This window comes from Engraulis encrasicolus, chromosome 10 (assembly GCF_034702125.1).
Source record: "Engraulis encrasicolus isolate BLACKSEA-1 chromosome 10, IST_EnEncr_1.0, whole genome shotgun sequence".
Lineage (NCBI taxonomy): Eukaryota > Metazoa > Chordata > Actinopteri > Clupeiformes > Engraulidae > Engraulis > Engraulis encrasicolus.
Window position 1 is genome coordinate 16,699,209 of NC_085866.1, and position 18,703 is coordinate 16,717,911.

The 18,703-nt window shown below is 42.4% G+C and overlaps 1 protein-coding gene and 1 long non-coding RNA gene across 2 annotated transcripts in view; one reads left to right on the forward strand and one right to left on the reverse strand.

The window, feature by feature from the left end:
- Positions 1–15: 15 nt before the first annotated feature.
- Positions 16–18,703, forward strand: part of LOC134456720 (uncharacterized) — a 38,291-nt gene continuing 19,603 nt past the window's right edge. Inside the window, exons 1-2 of the long non-coding RNA XR_010036365.1 lie at positions 16–109; positions 13,183–13,300. This is a non-coding gene — a long non-coding RNA (uncharacterized LOC134456720). The remainder of the gene's footprint in view (positions 110–13,182; positions 13,301–18,703) is intronic.
- LOC134456718 (integrin beta-7-like) lies at positions 1,221–16,684 on the reverse strand. The gene is made up of 14 exons (XM_063208203.1): positions 16,492–16,684; positions 15,373–15,452; positions 14,388–14,577; positions 13,195–13,365; positions 12,188–12,426; positions 10,635–10,793; positions 9,354–9,449; positions 8,735–8,824; positions 8,060–8,200; positions 7,618–7,808; positions 6,413–6,663; positions 5,777–5,987; positions 2,493–2,671; positions 1,221–1,818 (listed from the first exon to the last, which is right to left on the reverse strand). The coding sequence occupies exons 1-14, from the start codon at positions 16,541–16,543 to the stop codon at positions 1,703–1,705; spliced, it is 2,166 nt and encodes a 721-aa protein (XP_063064273.1). The 5' UTR covers positions 16,544–16,684; the 3' UTR covers positions 1,221–1,702.

Consider the following 18,703-nt stretch of genomic DNA (forward strand, 5'->3'; position numbering starts at 1 on the left):
TGGCACTGCGACCTCCTACTGCCCTCTGAAAGAGCTGTTTCCGGTTAAAAAATAATGACCATAGAATTCCTCGAAATGTGTTGTGAGCAAGTGCATAATATTTACTTAGGTAAGTGCTCTTAAGTATATTTACCACAGTGGAAATGCATTAATAGCTTACATCACCTCTGCATATGAGATGATCTAAGTAAAGCCTAGAATTATAAATGCTCTCTCTATAGACTCCACAGCCCACAGTTCCCATCTTGCACATAATGGGACAAAACTATTTCATTTGACTTTGCAACAAACTAAAGAATAATTCTACAAGATAATAATGAAATGCCAGTCTTCGCCAGTGGAGGACGCTGGTAGTTGTTGCTTCATTTCCACTTTGACAGGTGGGGGTTCAACGCTTAATTGGTAGGCCAGGGATGGATTGTTGGTAGGTAGGACAGGGCCAGATGCACGGTTAGTCATTCATTGTTTATTTTGCGGCAAGCCCATTTCTGTTTGATTGTCTGTCTGCCCGCAGTGCGTGCCATCTGCAGGGGGAGCCAAACACACCAAGTCACAACACCATTGCTGGATTCACAACACCTCAAATGGAGCACTTGTGCACTTCAGTGGAGGGGTGGGTATTGGAAAGGGGTTCACGATTCGATATTGCGATGCATTGCAATATTTTACTTTATTCATTTTCTTTTTTTAAAACCTATGCCAACATTATACAATACAAATATAAAGAAAATACTATGATAGTTTATATATAGAATAGGTTACAATTTTCTGGGAAGTTTGAAAATAATAATGATGATTTGAATCACTATCACATCATATCATGTGGTTGTTTTCTGGACTAAAGGGTAACAGAACTTTGAAAGAACATGTCACGATAATGCGTCCTTGCATCGCGATTCAGTATCATGACTCATGTCACGATTATCTCAATCGGATCACGATTTGATACAATATCGTCACTCACAGCCCAACTTCAATGTTATAGTGCGTATGGCACATTAATTATGCACCAAAAAACATATTGCACAAGTGCACCATCTGAGACAGAGCATAATTATGTGATGGAAGCTCCACAGAGTGCGGCGGACGCAGTGTATTCTGTTGTTCATTCATGCACCTCTGCCTGCACTGACATTTACACAGATAGTGAAATCCATAGCCCAAAAAAGGACACACAGAGGCGCACACAGCACCCACATGGCATGGGGGACAGAGTTCCATCTCTGATTGCATTATTTTCCCTGCTGTGACCCTCTGTGACCTCTGGTTCAAGTTGTGTTTGGCAAAAATGACAAGAGTTCAGTTTACCAGTTTAATCACATGTAAAAACAGCTATTGTTATTTATAAGATTATCATGCATGCAGTACAATGCATAGGCTGTATTCCAATATGCAGACTCCCATCCCAGCTCAGTCTGTGCTTGTGCGCCGCGTTTCACTGATGCCCCGCCTCCGTGAAGAAAACAATAACGTTTCCTCGCTGTCAGCCTAGCCACAACAACTTTTGGGGTACTATTCTTCATTCACCATCCCGTTTGCAAATGAGAAAATGACATTAGAGTTGAGCTTTTGCGAGATATTGAAATTACAATTCTGTTGTCGGTGATGTCATCACAAGGCCACAAGGAGGCAAGTGAGCAAGGGAGAACGGGAGTCCGCATATTGGAATGCACACATAGTCTAGGCCTTGGCCCACAAACACTCATGAGAATGAACTTATTTCAATCAAAATTTTGCATATTATAATGACAACCACGCCAATCAGAACAACGCCGCCACTTGCAGTGCAGATGAGGAGGTAAACAGCACTCATTTTACCTGTGGCAAAGAGAAGAAAGTGTTAACAACAGCACAGCACAAAGTTAATTGTGACATTAATTCATATTATAATGTACAATATGGTGCGCAGAAAGGAATACAGATGCAAATGAGCCTTTTTATGTGACATTAGACACCTTCAATTCAAGGCAGTTGAAGCAGGAAAAGTAGCATCCGGTGGCATAGACATAAACTTGCACCCCACTAAACGTCTTAGTTAGGGATGCAAACGATTAATCGATTAATCGATTAATCGATCAATGCATTAATCGATTAAAAAACATTCATCACAATTAATCAACAATTCAACTGACAAGAGACCCAGGTGAAATGGGCATGTGAAGAGTGTGTGTGAAGAGGGGTGTGAATACTGGGAATATATTTAAATTACCTTTGGATTAAATCATTGAAATTGAATTAATTTAAATGTGGTATTTTATCTCAGTTTTTAATAAAAATGTTTAGATTTAGTATTTATTTTTCTCGAGAAGTATTGAGATTTTGGGGGGAAAACGCAGCTTATCAATTCATCGTAAGTCGATTGATAAGACTATCAACTAATGATTAATGAATTAATCGATAATTTGCATCTTAGTTGTTTTTCCTGCTTTGCTTTGAAAAAAAGACTAGTGAAAAAGAATCATTTGTTGGCCAAAAAGGCGAGGGCCACTCACCAGCCTGTGGAGCGTAGAGAATATGGACATGTCCATCAGCCTGGTCCACCTTTATGTTATAGTGGACCTTCTCGTCAAAGCAGAGGAATGCTGCAGATTCGTTCACTTTGGTAGCTTTCATCCCTCCACAGGTGCGCTCACATTTTTCCTCTTTAGTTGCTAAGCAAAGCGCACAAGGCCTAAAATAAAGGAATAGAGGAGAATTAACTGGGCTGTAGACAAACAAGAACAACAGGCAACACCACGCGCCATGCTGGAGGTGAAGATTACACATTCATACAGGTCAAAAGTTTTATATATTTTTTATTTCATTTATTTCTTCTTTATTTTATTAGAGTAGTCACATTGAGGCTGTTGCCTCTTTTCCAAGTGAGCCCTTGTGAAGAAAGGTTGACTATGATTATGAATGAGGCCCTTCACAGACATATTGCTCTGCACTGACAGGAACACCATTGAACTTGTGGGAGAGAGGATGAAAAGATCTCACTGAACAGAATGAAATACAGGACACTGTGATTCTTAAACCTCAGATCTTTTTTTTCATAAGCTGTATGGCGTTTACGAAACAGAGCAACACAGAAAATCTTGCTCTAAATTAACACCTGTGTGAGAAGGTGACCTTCCCTTCTCACTGTTTTGCGTTTTAAAGACTATGCTATTGCGAATGAGTTGCGCTATTTGTTTCTGGTGCTTATTGCGCACTTGGAGACATGAGACTTGCAAGAAGCGCACGCACATACACGCACACATTCACACACAGGCACGCAGGCCCGCAAACACAATGAGCTCGTTTGTGACGAAGCAGTGCTGCTTTTGCTAGGCAGTGGGCATGCGCACTTTGCCAATTTGATGCATTCTGGTTATAATTTTCTAACCACAATGCATCAAACTGGCAAAGTGCGCATGCTCGCTGCTTAGCAAAAGCAGCACTGCTTCGTCACGAACGAGCCTAGTGACTCTGAGGGTCGATTCGAAACCGGGAAAAGTAGCACTGCTTCGTCACGAACGAGCCTAGTGACTTTGAGGGTCGATTCGAAACGGGGAAGGCAGCTGTCCTTCCAGGTAGCTAACTGGACATCAAGTCATGAAGTGTGGATCGAAACGAAAATTTGCTTTATTTCCTCCCTTGGCAGTTGACTGCATTTGTGGGCATAACAGGGATATTTGAGGGAAGCATCAGATGCTGACTTGTACCCAAAATGATGTGTGCCAACTCCCACTCAAGCGGAAACCTGAAAAACAAACATGGCTACTACCCAAGCTACTACGTTATCATACTCTTTATTCTGACACTTGTATGTAGATATTGAGAATCGAAGGGATAAATCAACATTGTAGTATCTAAATATGCCGTTGATAGATCTATTTATAGCCTATTTTACGATTCCGCCATCTGACCATTCACCGTTCAAATAGCATGCGCAAGCTAAGCGCTAACGTGATGAACGTAACTCCCGCCATAGAATCGCCGTAGCATCGAATGCGCAGGGCAGCGCACTCGTTAGTGCCGTTATTCTGTAAAATCCTTCTAAATGTAATATAATCCTACAAAGCCCCATTGGGCATGCGCAGACCATGGGTCACGAAATGTCAACACCAGCTGATCCTAAACTGTGCAGTATTAGCGGAGGACAGATAAATAGAGTACTTTAATTTACAATTTACACTGTGTGTTTATTGTCGTTATTTGTGTATGTGTGTCTTAGAAATTGAAGTTTGACCCTGGCACCTTAGCTAACTTACTCGTTATGCTTGCAGTTTTGCTAAGATTTAATGAGAAGCCAGGTTTTTGGTAGTAGGCCTACTTGTATCCATGACCTTGCGATTTTATTTTCATATCTTTCATATCTAACACCCTGTTTGGTGTTACTGTTTTGTATTTTACTGTAAATAATACTACATAGGAAAATATTACAATGTAGGAAAATCTGTCAGAACACCGTTCGTAACGGCTGCCTCACCAGCTAACTCCACCTATCTAATCAGAGACCTGTTCATGTAGGAGGGGAGTCATCGAGTCACTGCCTCCCGACCCTGAAATGTTTGAATATTCCAGCGAGCTCGCGAGCATTGGACTCCTTCACTAGGCTCGTTCGTGACGAAGCAGTGCTACATTTGCTAAGCAGCGAGCATGCGAACTTTGCCAGTTTGATGCATTGTGGTTAGAAAATTATAACCAGAATGCATCAAACTGGCAAAGTGCGCATGCCCACTGCCTAGCAAAAGCAGCACTGCTTCGTCACGAACGAGCTCACTGAAGTTTCTCTTTTCCTTGTCGCACTGTCACGTGGAAGCGCGCCCGCGTTGGCAGAACTTTTCCATCAACATCATCTGACTTTGGGAATGGGAAATGTGTGGTTGAAGGGGCGGGGGTTATGTGTCGGGTGTTGTGCAATATTTGTCGGGGATTTTTGTCTATTTTTGTGTGGGTGAAGTGCAGTGGCAAATTCTATTTATGTACTGCATGTGTTTGTTATTTTTTATAAGATTATGATATGCAGTATAATGTTAGATTATGATTTCATTTTGTTGAGACTCGAGTGTGATTGGTTCGAGAGTAGGGACCAATTAGAGTGTAATTGGTTGGCGCCATAGTGCGCAGGTTGGAGCAATCAGCTGATAATCAGAGGAGCTGACTCCATGATGTGAAATTAGGAACTGTTGTTAACCGGAGAGCAGTGTCCTTGAAGCTGTTGATGAGAGCAGCGAGTTTAGGAGTTGTCTTGAAACATTGATGCTGCAAGAGTCTGAAGTTTTGCCGTATGTTTATATATAAGGTCTGTTATGTTTGTTTGCCCACGTGCACATTTATTTTTTGCTACAAATAAAAAGCGCTTATATTTTTGATAACTTGGAGTCCTGAAGCTGTGTTCCACCATCCAACTCTTGAACTCAACCGTGAAGCGTCTGCTATTCCACAACCTGTCAACCTGAAAATGAAGAGTTCAGATGCAAAACCCCCTAACTCCATTTCTGAAGACCTGCACTTCTATATTTTTAGAGAACCCCGTTGTTGGTTTGGTTTACATTCATGTACTTGATAATACATATAAATAGTTATTTTACATAAATAAAATAAAAAATATGCAATTTTTATAGTTTTTTATTAAATAAAAATGAATTAAGATTATTTTCTGAAAAGGCACTTAGGTGGTTTTGCATCCGAACTCTTCAAATGTAATTTGGCTAGAAGAAAAGAACACTTCAAGCCATTTTCTGCCATTAGTGAGTGTGTGTGCATTTTGGCTGGTGATGAAAAAAAGTTAATTTACAATCCTGCTCACCTGAACTTCACACATGGGTCTCTCACCTGAGAGCAGCGCTCTCCATAGTAACCTGGGTGGCACTGGCAAGTGTTGCATTGGCACTGCCCATGGTGGCTGCACAGGCCCCCTCCTGAGGTGTGGCACTGGTCAGTCAGAGTGGAGCATTCGCAGGCAGGACCAGAGAAATTAGGGTGGCACTCACATGTGCCACAGTTACACTTCCCATTCCCTGTCAATTGTCATATTGAAAGAGAGAGAGAGAGAGAGAGAGAGAGAGAGAGAGTTGGGGAAAGATCAGGAAATGACTTGAACCCGGTGCCAGGATATACGCCATGTGCCACCATAGCCCACTGAGCCACTATATACCCCAATGTAGCCCCATCCTCTTTGAGCACCACTAGTGAACACTGTGCGTGTACGCCAGAAATGGCCAAAGCTACCGAATAGCTTGCCAGCCCTCCGTAGAGAAATAATGATGTACTGTGCTCAGATGAGATAGTTGTGGCAATTGCAGCCTCACTCTGGCAGTCCTGAAGTGGTCCCTGCACTTGACCTTGGGTCGGATTTTAAACCTACTGTAGGTCACAGGTTGTAGTATGGCACTGCACCTTAACCCGTTGAGCCCCAGCACCCCATCCAACTCTTTGACTGTACCTCCACAGATGAGATTGTTGTGGCGATGGCAGCTGTGGTCCTCACACTGGCAGTACTGGCCCCTGAAGTGGCCCCTGCAAAGGCACTGTCCACAGAGGCATGAGCCGTGCCCACTGCATGGCTGGGAGGAGGTGGAGGTGGTGGTGGCGTTGGGACTGAAGCACTGCCTTTCCAGCTCCATCATGCCGTCTCTGTGTTCCAGGGCGTCACTGTCACACTCACACCGCTGGCCCATGTGCCCTACGTCACAGCTGTCACCGGCAAAGCAAGATATCCATAAGAGTCCATATCGCAAGAGCATAGACAACATACTGCACATGGGCTATGGATCCGTGGGATCGAATCCTACCCTAACCAGTGAGGTAATGGCTAGAGAAACCTTAAGCAACTGTAAGCAACTTTGGATAAAAGTGTCAGCTTAGTGTTATAATGCTACTACAAGTTCACTTTCAGGAGAACTTACATGCACGTTATAGTGAGATCAGATGTTGACTACTGAGTCTAGGGCACCCATCTTACCAAAACCCAGTAGCCTCATAATTAGAAAGACTTTACTGCCATAGTACTAAACTGCTGCAACATTGTGGATATTTTAAAAATCCGTTTACATATAAACACGGCATATGAGCCACAATAAAAACACCATTGTGACAGGTGCATTTTGGCTCCCTAAAACAGATATTTTTAAACTCAGAGTTTTAAGAGCAGGAATTTTACTTGATGAAGGTCAGATGACAGAAATGTTGTATATAAATGTGCTGGAATGGACAGTTACACCTGAATGACAACCTCAGTGGGGTACACACCTGTTCAACTACAGAGGTGTGCAAAAGTGCCCTTTTTGAATAGCAGATTTCTGAAACTCCAATACATAACAACTTAGTCATTGTTGTGTCATCCTGGTAACAGCCCATTTCTAATAGGGGCCAAAGTTTCATGCATTACACCACTGGGAAAAATAGCCTATTAGCAGCCATGTGGAACGTACCCATTTGTGGTACAGACATTTTGGGGCAGGTGCTCAAGGTGGGGAGCTGGGGGCATAGGAACTTCCTTACTGGGCTATGGTATATTATATTATATTACATTATATTATATTATATTATATTATATTATATTATATTATATAAAGAGTACATTGTGGAACAAAACACTTTCAAAACGGCACTTCATCCCTATCTTTGCACGTCTATGAACGTACGTACCTACAGATGCCACAGTTGAGTGTTCCTTTGCCACCACACTGAGGGGAGGAGGGTTCTGTGTCGTTGCAGGCACAATCACACAGAGTATCCACGGTAACCTGCACCTTCTCATTTTGCCCCTGCACACCGAGTGTGAACGTAACTGCCTCAGACAAACAGGTGAAGCTGTTCATGGTCACTGTGAAACTCACCTGGGATTAATCATGGAGACGGAGCAATTGATCATTAGCTGTATCACACACACACACACACACACACACACACACACACACACACACACACACACACACACACACACACACACACACACACACACACACACACACACACACATCCACACATATCCACACTTTTATAACAACTTTGTTGAACATTTGTCAAGGCTACATGACTTGATAGTTTCCATGATCAAAATTGAATCAATTGTAAATAGTAGGCCTACCTGCTCATTGATCTTGGCATTGTTGCATACGCCTTTCTTTTGTTTTGGGGAGTGCTCTCGGTCGCCGCACTGGGACTCATAGGAGACATCTATGCCTGCTGGAACTTTGTGGTGCTCGAGGATAATTTTAGATGACAGGTCCTAATAATGGGTTAGTATCTTTTATACAGTTATATAATGAGCTTTGTTGGAAAATTACGTACTGTATATCCATTTTGGGAAATTGACATTTTTGTATTTGGCATTACATTGCAATTACATTAGCTTTTTATATAGGTTTAAAAATCTTTGAATGGCACACAGATGATAGAACGTCTGAAACAGTCATTTCCAATAAAATGCAAAAGTAAAGAAATGGTGCTTATGTCATTTTGCAAGGAAACTCTTCAGATATAGGTACATTTTATGTACAGTACAGTTATAAGCAATAAGCCATTTTTGTAGCATGTGCATATACATATATACACTGTATGTATATATATGTAGCATGTGCAATATATATATATATATATATATATATATATATATATATATATATATATATATATATATATATATATATATATATATATATATATATTGCACATGCTACAAAAATGGTTTATTGCTTATATAAGTTTGTATTTAAAAAAATCTATGGCCATATGAGTTTTTTATATTTTTTGTGTTACTCACATCGTAGGCTTTGGAGATGAGTTGGACCACGTTGCTAGAGTCCTCTTCCAGCACGCCCACTACAGACTGTGGAATCTGCTCACTTGCCTTCTGTTATGAGGGGAAATGATGAATGAATACACTTTACTAGAGACCTCTTTTTTAATTATTATTTTTTTAATGTATTTTTTGGGGGGGGGTTGGCCTTTATTATGACAGGACAGTATGAGAGGAGACAGGAAACGGTTGTGAGAGAGAGATGGGGTAATGCTGGGAAATGATCCCGGCCGGACTCGAACCGGGGTCCCCATGGGCAATGTAAACCCAAATGTGGGGGGCTTAGCGCTGTTACTGAAGAACTCTATTCATCAGATCGCCTGTATTCATGGTTCAGATACTTTGTATTATAGTTCCTTATTTGTCCTTGGAAATGTGCCAGTAAGTCTTTTTTATATTTCACACTGCAGAAGTAAAACAAGAGCGATCCAACATGCAACCTGGCCGCCTGCCCAATGCTATGCATCTGATGTGTGACAAACAAGCAAAACAAAACAAACAAAGACAAAAAGTATAAATAAGGCGTAATCTTATAATCCATTTGGACAGAAAAATGGACTCTGATTCTGATTACGATACATACCATGTAGTAATCTGTGTGGTCTTGAGTCACTGCAAAGATGAGTTTGATGTTGTTGGCAGCTAGAACCTCTGCTACATGGGCCAGAGATGGGTAGTCCTATAACAAACATCCTGCCTGTCAATACAATCACAGGCTGCTTGTACAATCCAGTCAAAATTGGTTTGTAGCAGGTGATCTTTTAAAGGTGCCAAGTTAATAATGAAAATTGAATCATGTAAATTGATAATAATAACAATAACAATAATAAACAATATTATTACCGGTACTATCATTTCTTATTATTATTCACATGAAGGCTCTTGGAAAAGTGGAGGTTTTCAAGAAAAGAATAGTGCCTCTTTCACTAGCAAGATGAGATATGAACACACAATCCTTGAGATTATTGAAACTGAGATATGAATAATCCTTGAGGCTTTTATTTAAGGCAACACATTACAATACCGAGGGCATCATAGACCGCCAACACCCACAGACCCACTGACAGCTTTGCCCTGGCCCAGGACAAAATAATTTTAAAGGGCCCCATCTGCAATACATAACATGTAATGAGAACCCAATTCTGGGCCCCCTCTCTCTTTGGGCCTAGGACAACTGACCCCTTTGTCCAACACACACACACACACACACACACACACACACACACACACACACACACACACACACACACACACACACACACACACACACACACACACACACACACACACACACACACACTCCTGTTGGATTCCTGGCACAGGTCGTAATTTAAAAGCCCATGTAGTGTCTCCAGTTCTTTTGTCAGCTACAGACATTCAAGGTATCATCTTCCATCTTGTCATACCGTGTACTCTTCTGCTTAGAGCGGAGTGTCCCAACAGGCAGCTGCTCCTATGACAACTGAACAGCAATGTCACTTTGATGACAGTGCCCTACAGACATGAATAGACTACATTTGGCTTGTTGTTGCACCCTCACAGTGTCATTATAGTGTGTCTAAAAGTGGCAAAGCAGGTGTTAAAAGTACAGCATCCAACATTATTCTCTATATTTATGTATTATTTTTTCACCTTAAAATATGGAAACAAGAACAAAAAAGTAAAGCAATAATTGTCATAATAACTAACACAATGTAATGGTCAAATCATCAAAATCAATGTTTGCCTTGCCTTGTATTCATATACTTTGTACATTTAACTCAGATGTGTACACATACAAGTCAAACTTTTTTGTTTTGTTTTTCTCAAAGGGGACAGACTGAGTGTGCAAGTGGAGTGGTGGAGGGCAGAAGGGACGCCTCACCAAGTGTGTCTCCATGTCATAGAGTCCCTTGCTGTCGAGGTGACACTTCCCGTCGTGGGGTCGGACTATGCCACCCAGTCTCCCATCGCCGGCCAGATGAAACACATCGTCAGACGTGTAAATCACTATCCGTGCCGCGTTGCCCCATCCAATCTGATCCTATAGATAGATAGATAGATAGATAGATAGATAGATAGATAGATAGATAGATAGATAGATAGATAGATAGATAGATAGATAGATAGATAGATAGATAGATAGATAGATAGATAGATAGATAGATAGAGATACAGATGGGGCAGTCATGGGTGAGCGGTTAGGGCGTCAGACTTGCATCCCAGAGGTTGCCAGTTCGACTCCCGACCCGCCAGGTTGGTGGGGGGAGTAATCAACCAGTGCTCTCCCCCATCCTCCTCCATGACTGAGGTACCCTGAGCATGGTACCGTCCCACCGCACTGCTCCCCATGGGGCGCCACTGAGGGCTGCCCCCTTGCACGGGTGAGGCATAAATGCAATTTCGTTGTGTGCAGTGTGCAGTGTTCACTTGTGTGCTGTGGAGTGCTGTGTCACAATGACAATGGGAGTTGGAGTTTCCCAATGGGCTTTCACTTTCACTTTTTCACTAGATAGATAGATAGCCTTTATTGTCCCCAAAGGGAAATACATTTTCACCACCATCATAACTTGTCAAGCCAACATGAAGACATAAAGCACACAAGACAGGAATGGAGCAACAACATAATACACAAAAACACTATACACAAAACACAATACACAAAACACTATACACAAAACATACATGCACCATGCATGCACCATACATACACACTCAAACACAAATACTTTTGATACATACAGTGGTTACTACAACATTTGTGATGTACAGTGTCAAACATGGCTACTTTTTTAAGATAGAGTATAGGGCAGTCATGGGTGAGCGGTTAGAGCGTCAGACTTGTAGCCCAAAGGTTGCCGGTTCGACTCCCGACCCGCCAGGTTGGTGGGGAAAGTAATCAACCAGTGCTCTCCCCCATCCTCCTCCATGACTGAGGTACCCTGAGCATGGTAACGTCCCACCGCACTGCTCCCCTGGGGCGCCATTGAGGGCTGCCCCCTTGCATGGGTGAGGCATAAATGCAATTTCGTTGTGTGCAGTGTTCACTTGTGTGCTGTGTCACAATGATAATGGGAGTTGGAGTTTCCCAATGGGCTTTCACTTTCACTATACAGTTGTTTATTTTCAAAATGTTTGCTGCCCAGTCACAACTGTGATCTTTTCATGAATATTTACCTATGTACAAATATGTATTGGTCTGACCAAAGTGTCTATGACACGTTATTCAAAATGGAAGACATGGAGAAGATCCACTTATTATGAAAAGTCATAATGAATTCTTACAAATGGACGAGTTTGGTAAATATGTATACTGTACATGAAAAACATAACATTTGTGAATGGGCAGCATAAAATCTGGAAATACTAAAATTGACAATAAAATTGACTGTCCTATCATAAACACAGTGAAAAAGACCAACAATAAAAAAAAATCACCTGACAGACTGCGACCTGCATGACTGCGTCCAAGCCTGCCTCTGGGTTGTCCAGGTTTGAGGAGATCAACTCCCTCTCAGCCCTCCTTCTGAACTCGGCAACGTCCTCAGTGAGCGGTAGGACATGTCTGAAGCTGAACGCCGGCTGACAGGCGGTGGTCCCTCGGCACGGCATTCTCCTCACCTCCCCCGTCACTCCAATATAAGGGTCTATGTCTTTCTCCACAAAACAGCCAAAACCTGCAAAACAGCAGTCACATGATTTGGGTTGTGCTTGGTTATCATCATATAGTTGAAGGTGAAGATTATGATAATCTCAGGAAAAGGTGCGGGACAAAAGCTGACTGTAATTTTGGAGTGAGGAGTGCTTGGTTATCGTTTATCCATGATCGGTTGTCATTATTTGGTTGGATTCATTCTAGTAGGTGGTGGTATGTCTATGAAAAAATGAAAAAAAAAACACAAAAAAAAACTGGGTAGTCATGTGTAAGTGGTTAGGGCGTCAGACTTGTAGCCCAAAGTTTGCAAGTTCCAACACCTGACCCGTCAGGTTGGTGGGGGGGAGTCATTACTTTTCCCCATCCTTCTCCATGACTAAGCATGGTACTCTCGTGAGTCCCGACATGCTACTCTTGGAGCTGCTCCCTTGCATGGGTGAGGCATGAATGCAATTTTGTTGGGTGCAGTGAGCACTCTGTGCTGTGGAGTGCTGCCTGTGTCACAATGACAATGGGACTATCCCCGATAGGCTTTCACTTGTGTGTGTCACATTACAATATGTGGGGTGGTGGTGTATGCTGGCATATGCATAACTGAGTAATGTGGCAATGGTGCAAGAGGTGATAAATGTATGTACAGTATGTTGTAAATAAATGTGAACCACTAACATCTGATACTGCTGTCCTTCGGATAAAAAAGGACTGTGGAAAAATGATTATGGAACGATAAAGAGTATCTCTCTCTCTCTCTCTCTCTCTCTCTCTCTCTCTCTCTCAGTGCTTCACTCACCGATACGTACTGAGCGGGAGACGTTTCTGAGTGCGCCGACAATCTGGTGTCCCAGCTTGCGGACATTCTGGAGGTCGTCCCTCATGGAGAAGGAGAGATCCATCAGGTAATACAAGTCAATGGGGTAGCCCTCTGCCCTCCTGAACACCACATTAAACCTCTGGGGAACGCCTAATAATAATAATAACAACAACAATAATCATTCTAATCATAACAACAATAACAGCGATCATCATCATCATCATCATCTGGTAAAACAGGTCAATGGGGTAGCCCTCCGCTCTCCCAAACATTACATTACATTACATTACATTGCATTTGGCAGACGCTTTATAACCAAAGCGACTTTCAAAAGAGAACATAATCATAGCCAACATCACCAGCAAATACAAAGTGCACAGGAAATATACAGAACAACAAGTGCAGATGCAATATAGGGTTAGTTAGTACACCACAGTAAACCTCTGGGGAACTTCTAATCATGTGGAATTGTGCTGTTGTACATGTTGGAAGACCAAGAGCCATAAATAATAATTGAATTTGCAGCAATGGTTAAAGTATAAGCAACAATGAGTTTGTTGCAATTTGAGTAGCCTACTGAAAGCACAAATAGATCTCAATTAATCACACGGTGGTGAAACCTTGGTCATCCTGCACAGTGCAGATACAGACTCCGACCCACAATCACAGCAAACTCCACCACAGAGTGCTATCAAGTGAGTTAATGGCGGGTCCGGGCATTTGTTTAAAGCAGGGGTCCCCAAACTAAGGCCCGGGGGCCGGATGCGGCCCGCCATGCCCCTTTGACCGGCCCTCCACCTCTCTGCACCTCACCATTTGAACTGGCCCAAAGAAGCAATCCTCACAGAAAAAAATAATGATAAAATATACTTTTTAACCAACAGGCCTAGTACACAGCCCATATGATTGATCCCGGCCCCTGATCACAGTCAGGAACGATAATGTGGCCCCCAGAGAAAAAAGTTTGGGGACCCCTGGTTTAAAGTTTAAGTGGGCCCTAATTTGGAAAAGGTTGGGAACCCCTGATGGGCTTTGTAGTATTCAAAGAGCTGAATTTATGTCAACACTAAATCGAGTAGGACCATACAGTATATGCTCAGAATAGTGTTGAATTAACAGTGTGATGTGAATTTTACTGTGTACTGTGTAGTGTGTAAGAGGAGAGCGTGTACCAAGTCTCAGCTTGAGGTGGATCTCCTGAGGCCTCAGCTGCACCATGCGTCCCGGCTCGTCCCTGAGGGGCTCGTCCCTGACGGTGTGCAGGCTGGAGCTGGGGCTCATCACCTCAGAGCAGTTCTTCATGCGCAGACGCTCCTCCGTGCCGCACCGATGACTGCTGTCCTCGCCGGGCAACAGGAAGTCCTGTAGACATGCAGCACAGACTAAACGCCATGACACTAAGCGGTCATGCTTATAATCAGTCAGCTCCTTCTCACTATTGGGCAGGGTCCCCCGTCAAGGTAGATTTTGATTGCAGCGTCATTGCACTTTTCGGTCACTGAATGTAGCCCCTTAATGCACGCCGTACCTCCTGTGGCACGCTGTAATAGACATTAAAAGTTAACTACTATAGCACTACACTACTATGACAGTGCACAAGGCCTTTAGTGATACATTATGACTTGGTCATTTCCATGCTGGTAACAGCTAATTTATAAAGCCGTGTCTTAAGGGGTTAAGGAGGTTTTGAGCAATTGCCTAGTTTGTTTGCCTGGTTGTGAGAGGCCTGCTCCTCCATGGCCAAAGTGCCCTGGCCAATGAGTGTGTCCCACCACACTGCTACCTTTAGAGTGCCTTTTGGGCTGCTCCCTGGCAAGGGTGAGGCATAAATGCAATTTCATTGTGAGGACTGTGTGCTGTGTTTCACAGTGACAATGGGACCCTCACTTAAGAAATGTCCACCTGGTCCACACATCCATTATAGTGTGAGCTGCATTGCTGTGTACCTGTGTACCTGTGCGTAATTGGGCAGCAGCCGTGGCTTAATGGTTTAGGCTATGGGCTTTAGATCAGAGGGTTGCAGGTTTGAATCCCACCCTTCCACACATAATGGCTGGAGTGCCCTTTAGCAAGGCACCTAACCCCACACTGCTCAAGCGTCAGCTAGGTGTAATGTAATGTAATGTTGTAAAAGAAAGGATGTGCATCTTACTGTACCTTCTGCTTACACCAAGCACACCCCACTTTGCTCACACATGCAGAGCATGTCGAATGAGACTCACACTTTCCTTCTGCACCTATAAGCATCAACAAATATTGTGTATCATGGACATAAGTATTGGAATATTTCAACTTTTGTTTGATAAACTTAACATCACACACGCAACTCAAAAGTAAAAAAACACAACAGGGTGTTAATTACGAGAGAAAAAAGACAAAAGAGAAGAAAGGACAGCACTCATACGGTACTCTTTACAGTACTTTGGATTTTATTCCCCATCAGATGAAATAGTGCAACTTGCTTTGCGCTGCAACATGATCTCCAAAAATTCCGTGCTCCTGGACACGGATGTTAAGGGCACAAAATCCGTGTCCAGGAGCACGGATTTTGCCAAAATTCCGTGCTCCTGGACACGGAATTGTTTTCCGTGCTCCTGGACACGGAATTGTTTTCCGTGATGGACACAGAGAAGTGCTCTCTCTATAGGCTACTCCCACAGCTCTATGTTTCCACAGTCTTGTGTTTTCTCAGGATTTTTTTAATTTCAAATATTTTTTCTCAAAAAAAACATTTCCTACTGACAGGTTAGGGTTAGGGATTGTTTTGGTCTGGCCACAGCTAGTTTTCTTTCATCCATTATATGCATTTGATAGCCTAGCAACCAACTGGAAAAGGTATTTCTCAAAAATATGTCTTTAATGACAGGTTAAGGTTAGGGAATGTTTTGGTCAGGGCACAACTTAAATTGCTATAGCATTATTTTGTTTAGGATTTGCATTTGGTATGTATTTTCTAATGACAGAGTTACACAGTGCTGTGGTAATAGCCTATAGAAAGCACTTCCGTGTGCCCATCACGGAAAACAATTCTGTGTCCAGGAGCACGGAAAACAATTCCGTGTCCAGGAGCACGGAATTTTGGCAAAATCCGTGCTCCTGGACACGGATTTCGTGTCCTTAACATCCGTGTCCAGGAGCACGGAATTTTTGGAGATCAGGCTGTGCTTTCAGTTCATCAAAATGAACCAACATTGGAAATGAGGTTTATTTTCAGTTTTAAGTATTAAATGTTTGGAAAGTATGTAAAACAATCAGCTAATAATAAACCACACATACCTTGAACGCCACAGAGGATCAGAAGAGCTTCAAAGAAGTGCAGCCAGAGCATCTTATGTAAGGACTGACTCCTGCTGTACTAGGAGTGTGCCACGCATGTCGCCATATAAATGGGTGACCTTCCTACGCCTGCACCCACGAACGCACTGATGCATGCACACGGACACACGCATGCACAGACGCACACTGTCTCTCTCAGTCTCTCTTTCTCTCTTTCTCTTTCTCACACACACACACGCACACAAGCATGCATGCACGCACACACACACACACACACACACACACACACACACACACACACACACACACACACACACACACACACACACACACACACACACACACTTTTTAAATAAACATCAGTACTACAGTGAAAATGCAAAGTGTGTCTAGAGTGGTGTTTCTCAACAGGGGTTCTACAGCCCCCAGGGGGCGTTGGGGAGCCCTGGGGGGTGGTGGGTGGTGGTTGCGTTGAGAAGGAGACAGCTGAGAGGGGCGGTGCTTGGTTTCCATTGTATTGCATTAGTCTATATTATTTTTTTAATACTAAAAAAGGGGGGCGTTGGCAGGCTTATAATGAGGTCAAGGGGGTATTGGGGTAACCTGATTTTCATCATCTGTCTGTGTTCAGCAACTACACGCGAGGCCGTTCCATTCCCTGCCACACCCAACGGCATACCAGAGGGCAAGAGTCAGGTTAGCATTGGGTGGCTTAAGATGAGATCCAGTGGACTTTTAGTGGACTTTACTTTTATAAAGGTTGAGAACTACTGGTCTAGAGGGATTGGTGGGTCCCTGGAGAGGTGTCCTCCCTCCAGCTGTGTCATAGTGATGTGTTTTATTATGCAAATCAGACTTTCTCTTCACTCTCACTTCCCGTTCGCACTTTCACGAAACTCACTCAACCATCAATCCTGTTCAGAGAGTTACAATACTCACCCAACACAAATGAGATCAAATTACATGTGTCATAGTATACAGTATTGCCTCCATTTTTGGTACAATGGAGGTAACGTCTGGCAAAGATGCAAAATATAGCTTTAAAAGCATGGATATTAATGTGGCAAAGATGCGAAATATAGCTTTAAAAGCATGGATATTAATGTGGCAAAGATGTGAAATATATATAGTGCATCAATAAATATAATAACGGCAAATATATAATGCATAATATAACGCCAAATATAACACAGCAATATTAATCAGAGTAACCCGGTTGACATAAGCAAACACATAACAGGACGGACACACACACACGCACGCACGCACACACACACACACACACACACACACACACGCACGCACGCACACACACACACACACACACACACACACACACCTCCCTTGCCTAACATGCTGACATACAGACCTAAACCTACAAAAAGCTGATGAACAGGGGTGCCCCACTTTGCTCTTCTGTGTCATTTCCATTGGCAAATGTTACTAGTATGTGTTGACACATAAAGGATAATTCCAATTTATCATACGATTCCTATTTATCCTATTCCTCTTCATCCAATGTATCCTATGATTTAGACATTTTGCACATGGCAATAACCTTTTTTATTTGAATTGTGTGTGTGTGTGTGTGTGTGTGTGTGTGTGTGTGTGTGTGTGTGTGTGTGTGTGTGTGTGTGTGTGTGTGTGTGTGTGTGTACCTGACTGCAGATGGAATCTAGCTTCTAAGGTATACTCAGTGCCGGTCATATTTTATACTATCGTCGTTAATTATACACAATATGATCCATGTCGAAATAAATCAACTTATAGGTAGCTAAACTAAATTATGGTAACACTTCCAAATAAGGGGCCATAATTAACAGCAAAGTAGCTATAACCTAATACTTTCGTAAGGGTTAATAATCATTACTTAACGCCACATTAGACACATATTAATTGTTATTAATGCATATGTCAAACATTAGCAAGCAGTCACTTAACTATTAGATAACTATTACCTTGTGTTACAAGTTCATAGCATAAAAATTATTTAACTAATAGATAAGTAAGTGTACAGTAATAGTTAAGTAGCTATTAGGTCATACTTAAGGACCAAAATTAACACTTACTTAATACAAAAGTAAGGCATAACTAATGAATAAATAATACCGACATATTGTCTGTAGATTGAGTAGTACTTTCTTCTCAGTTACCTTACGTTTGGTCCAGCACCTGTGCCACTGATGTGCGCGCATTCTTTGACTTTTTGTAG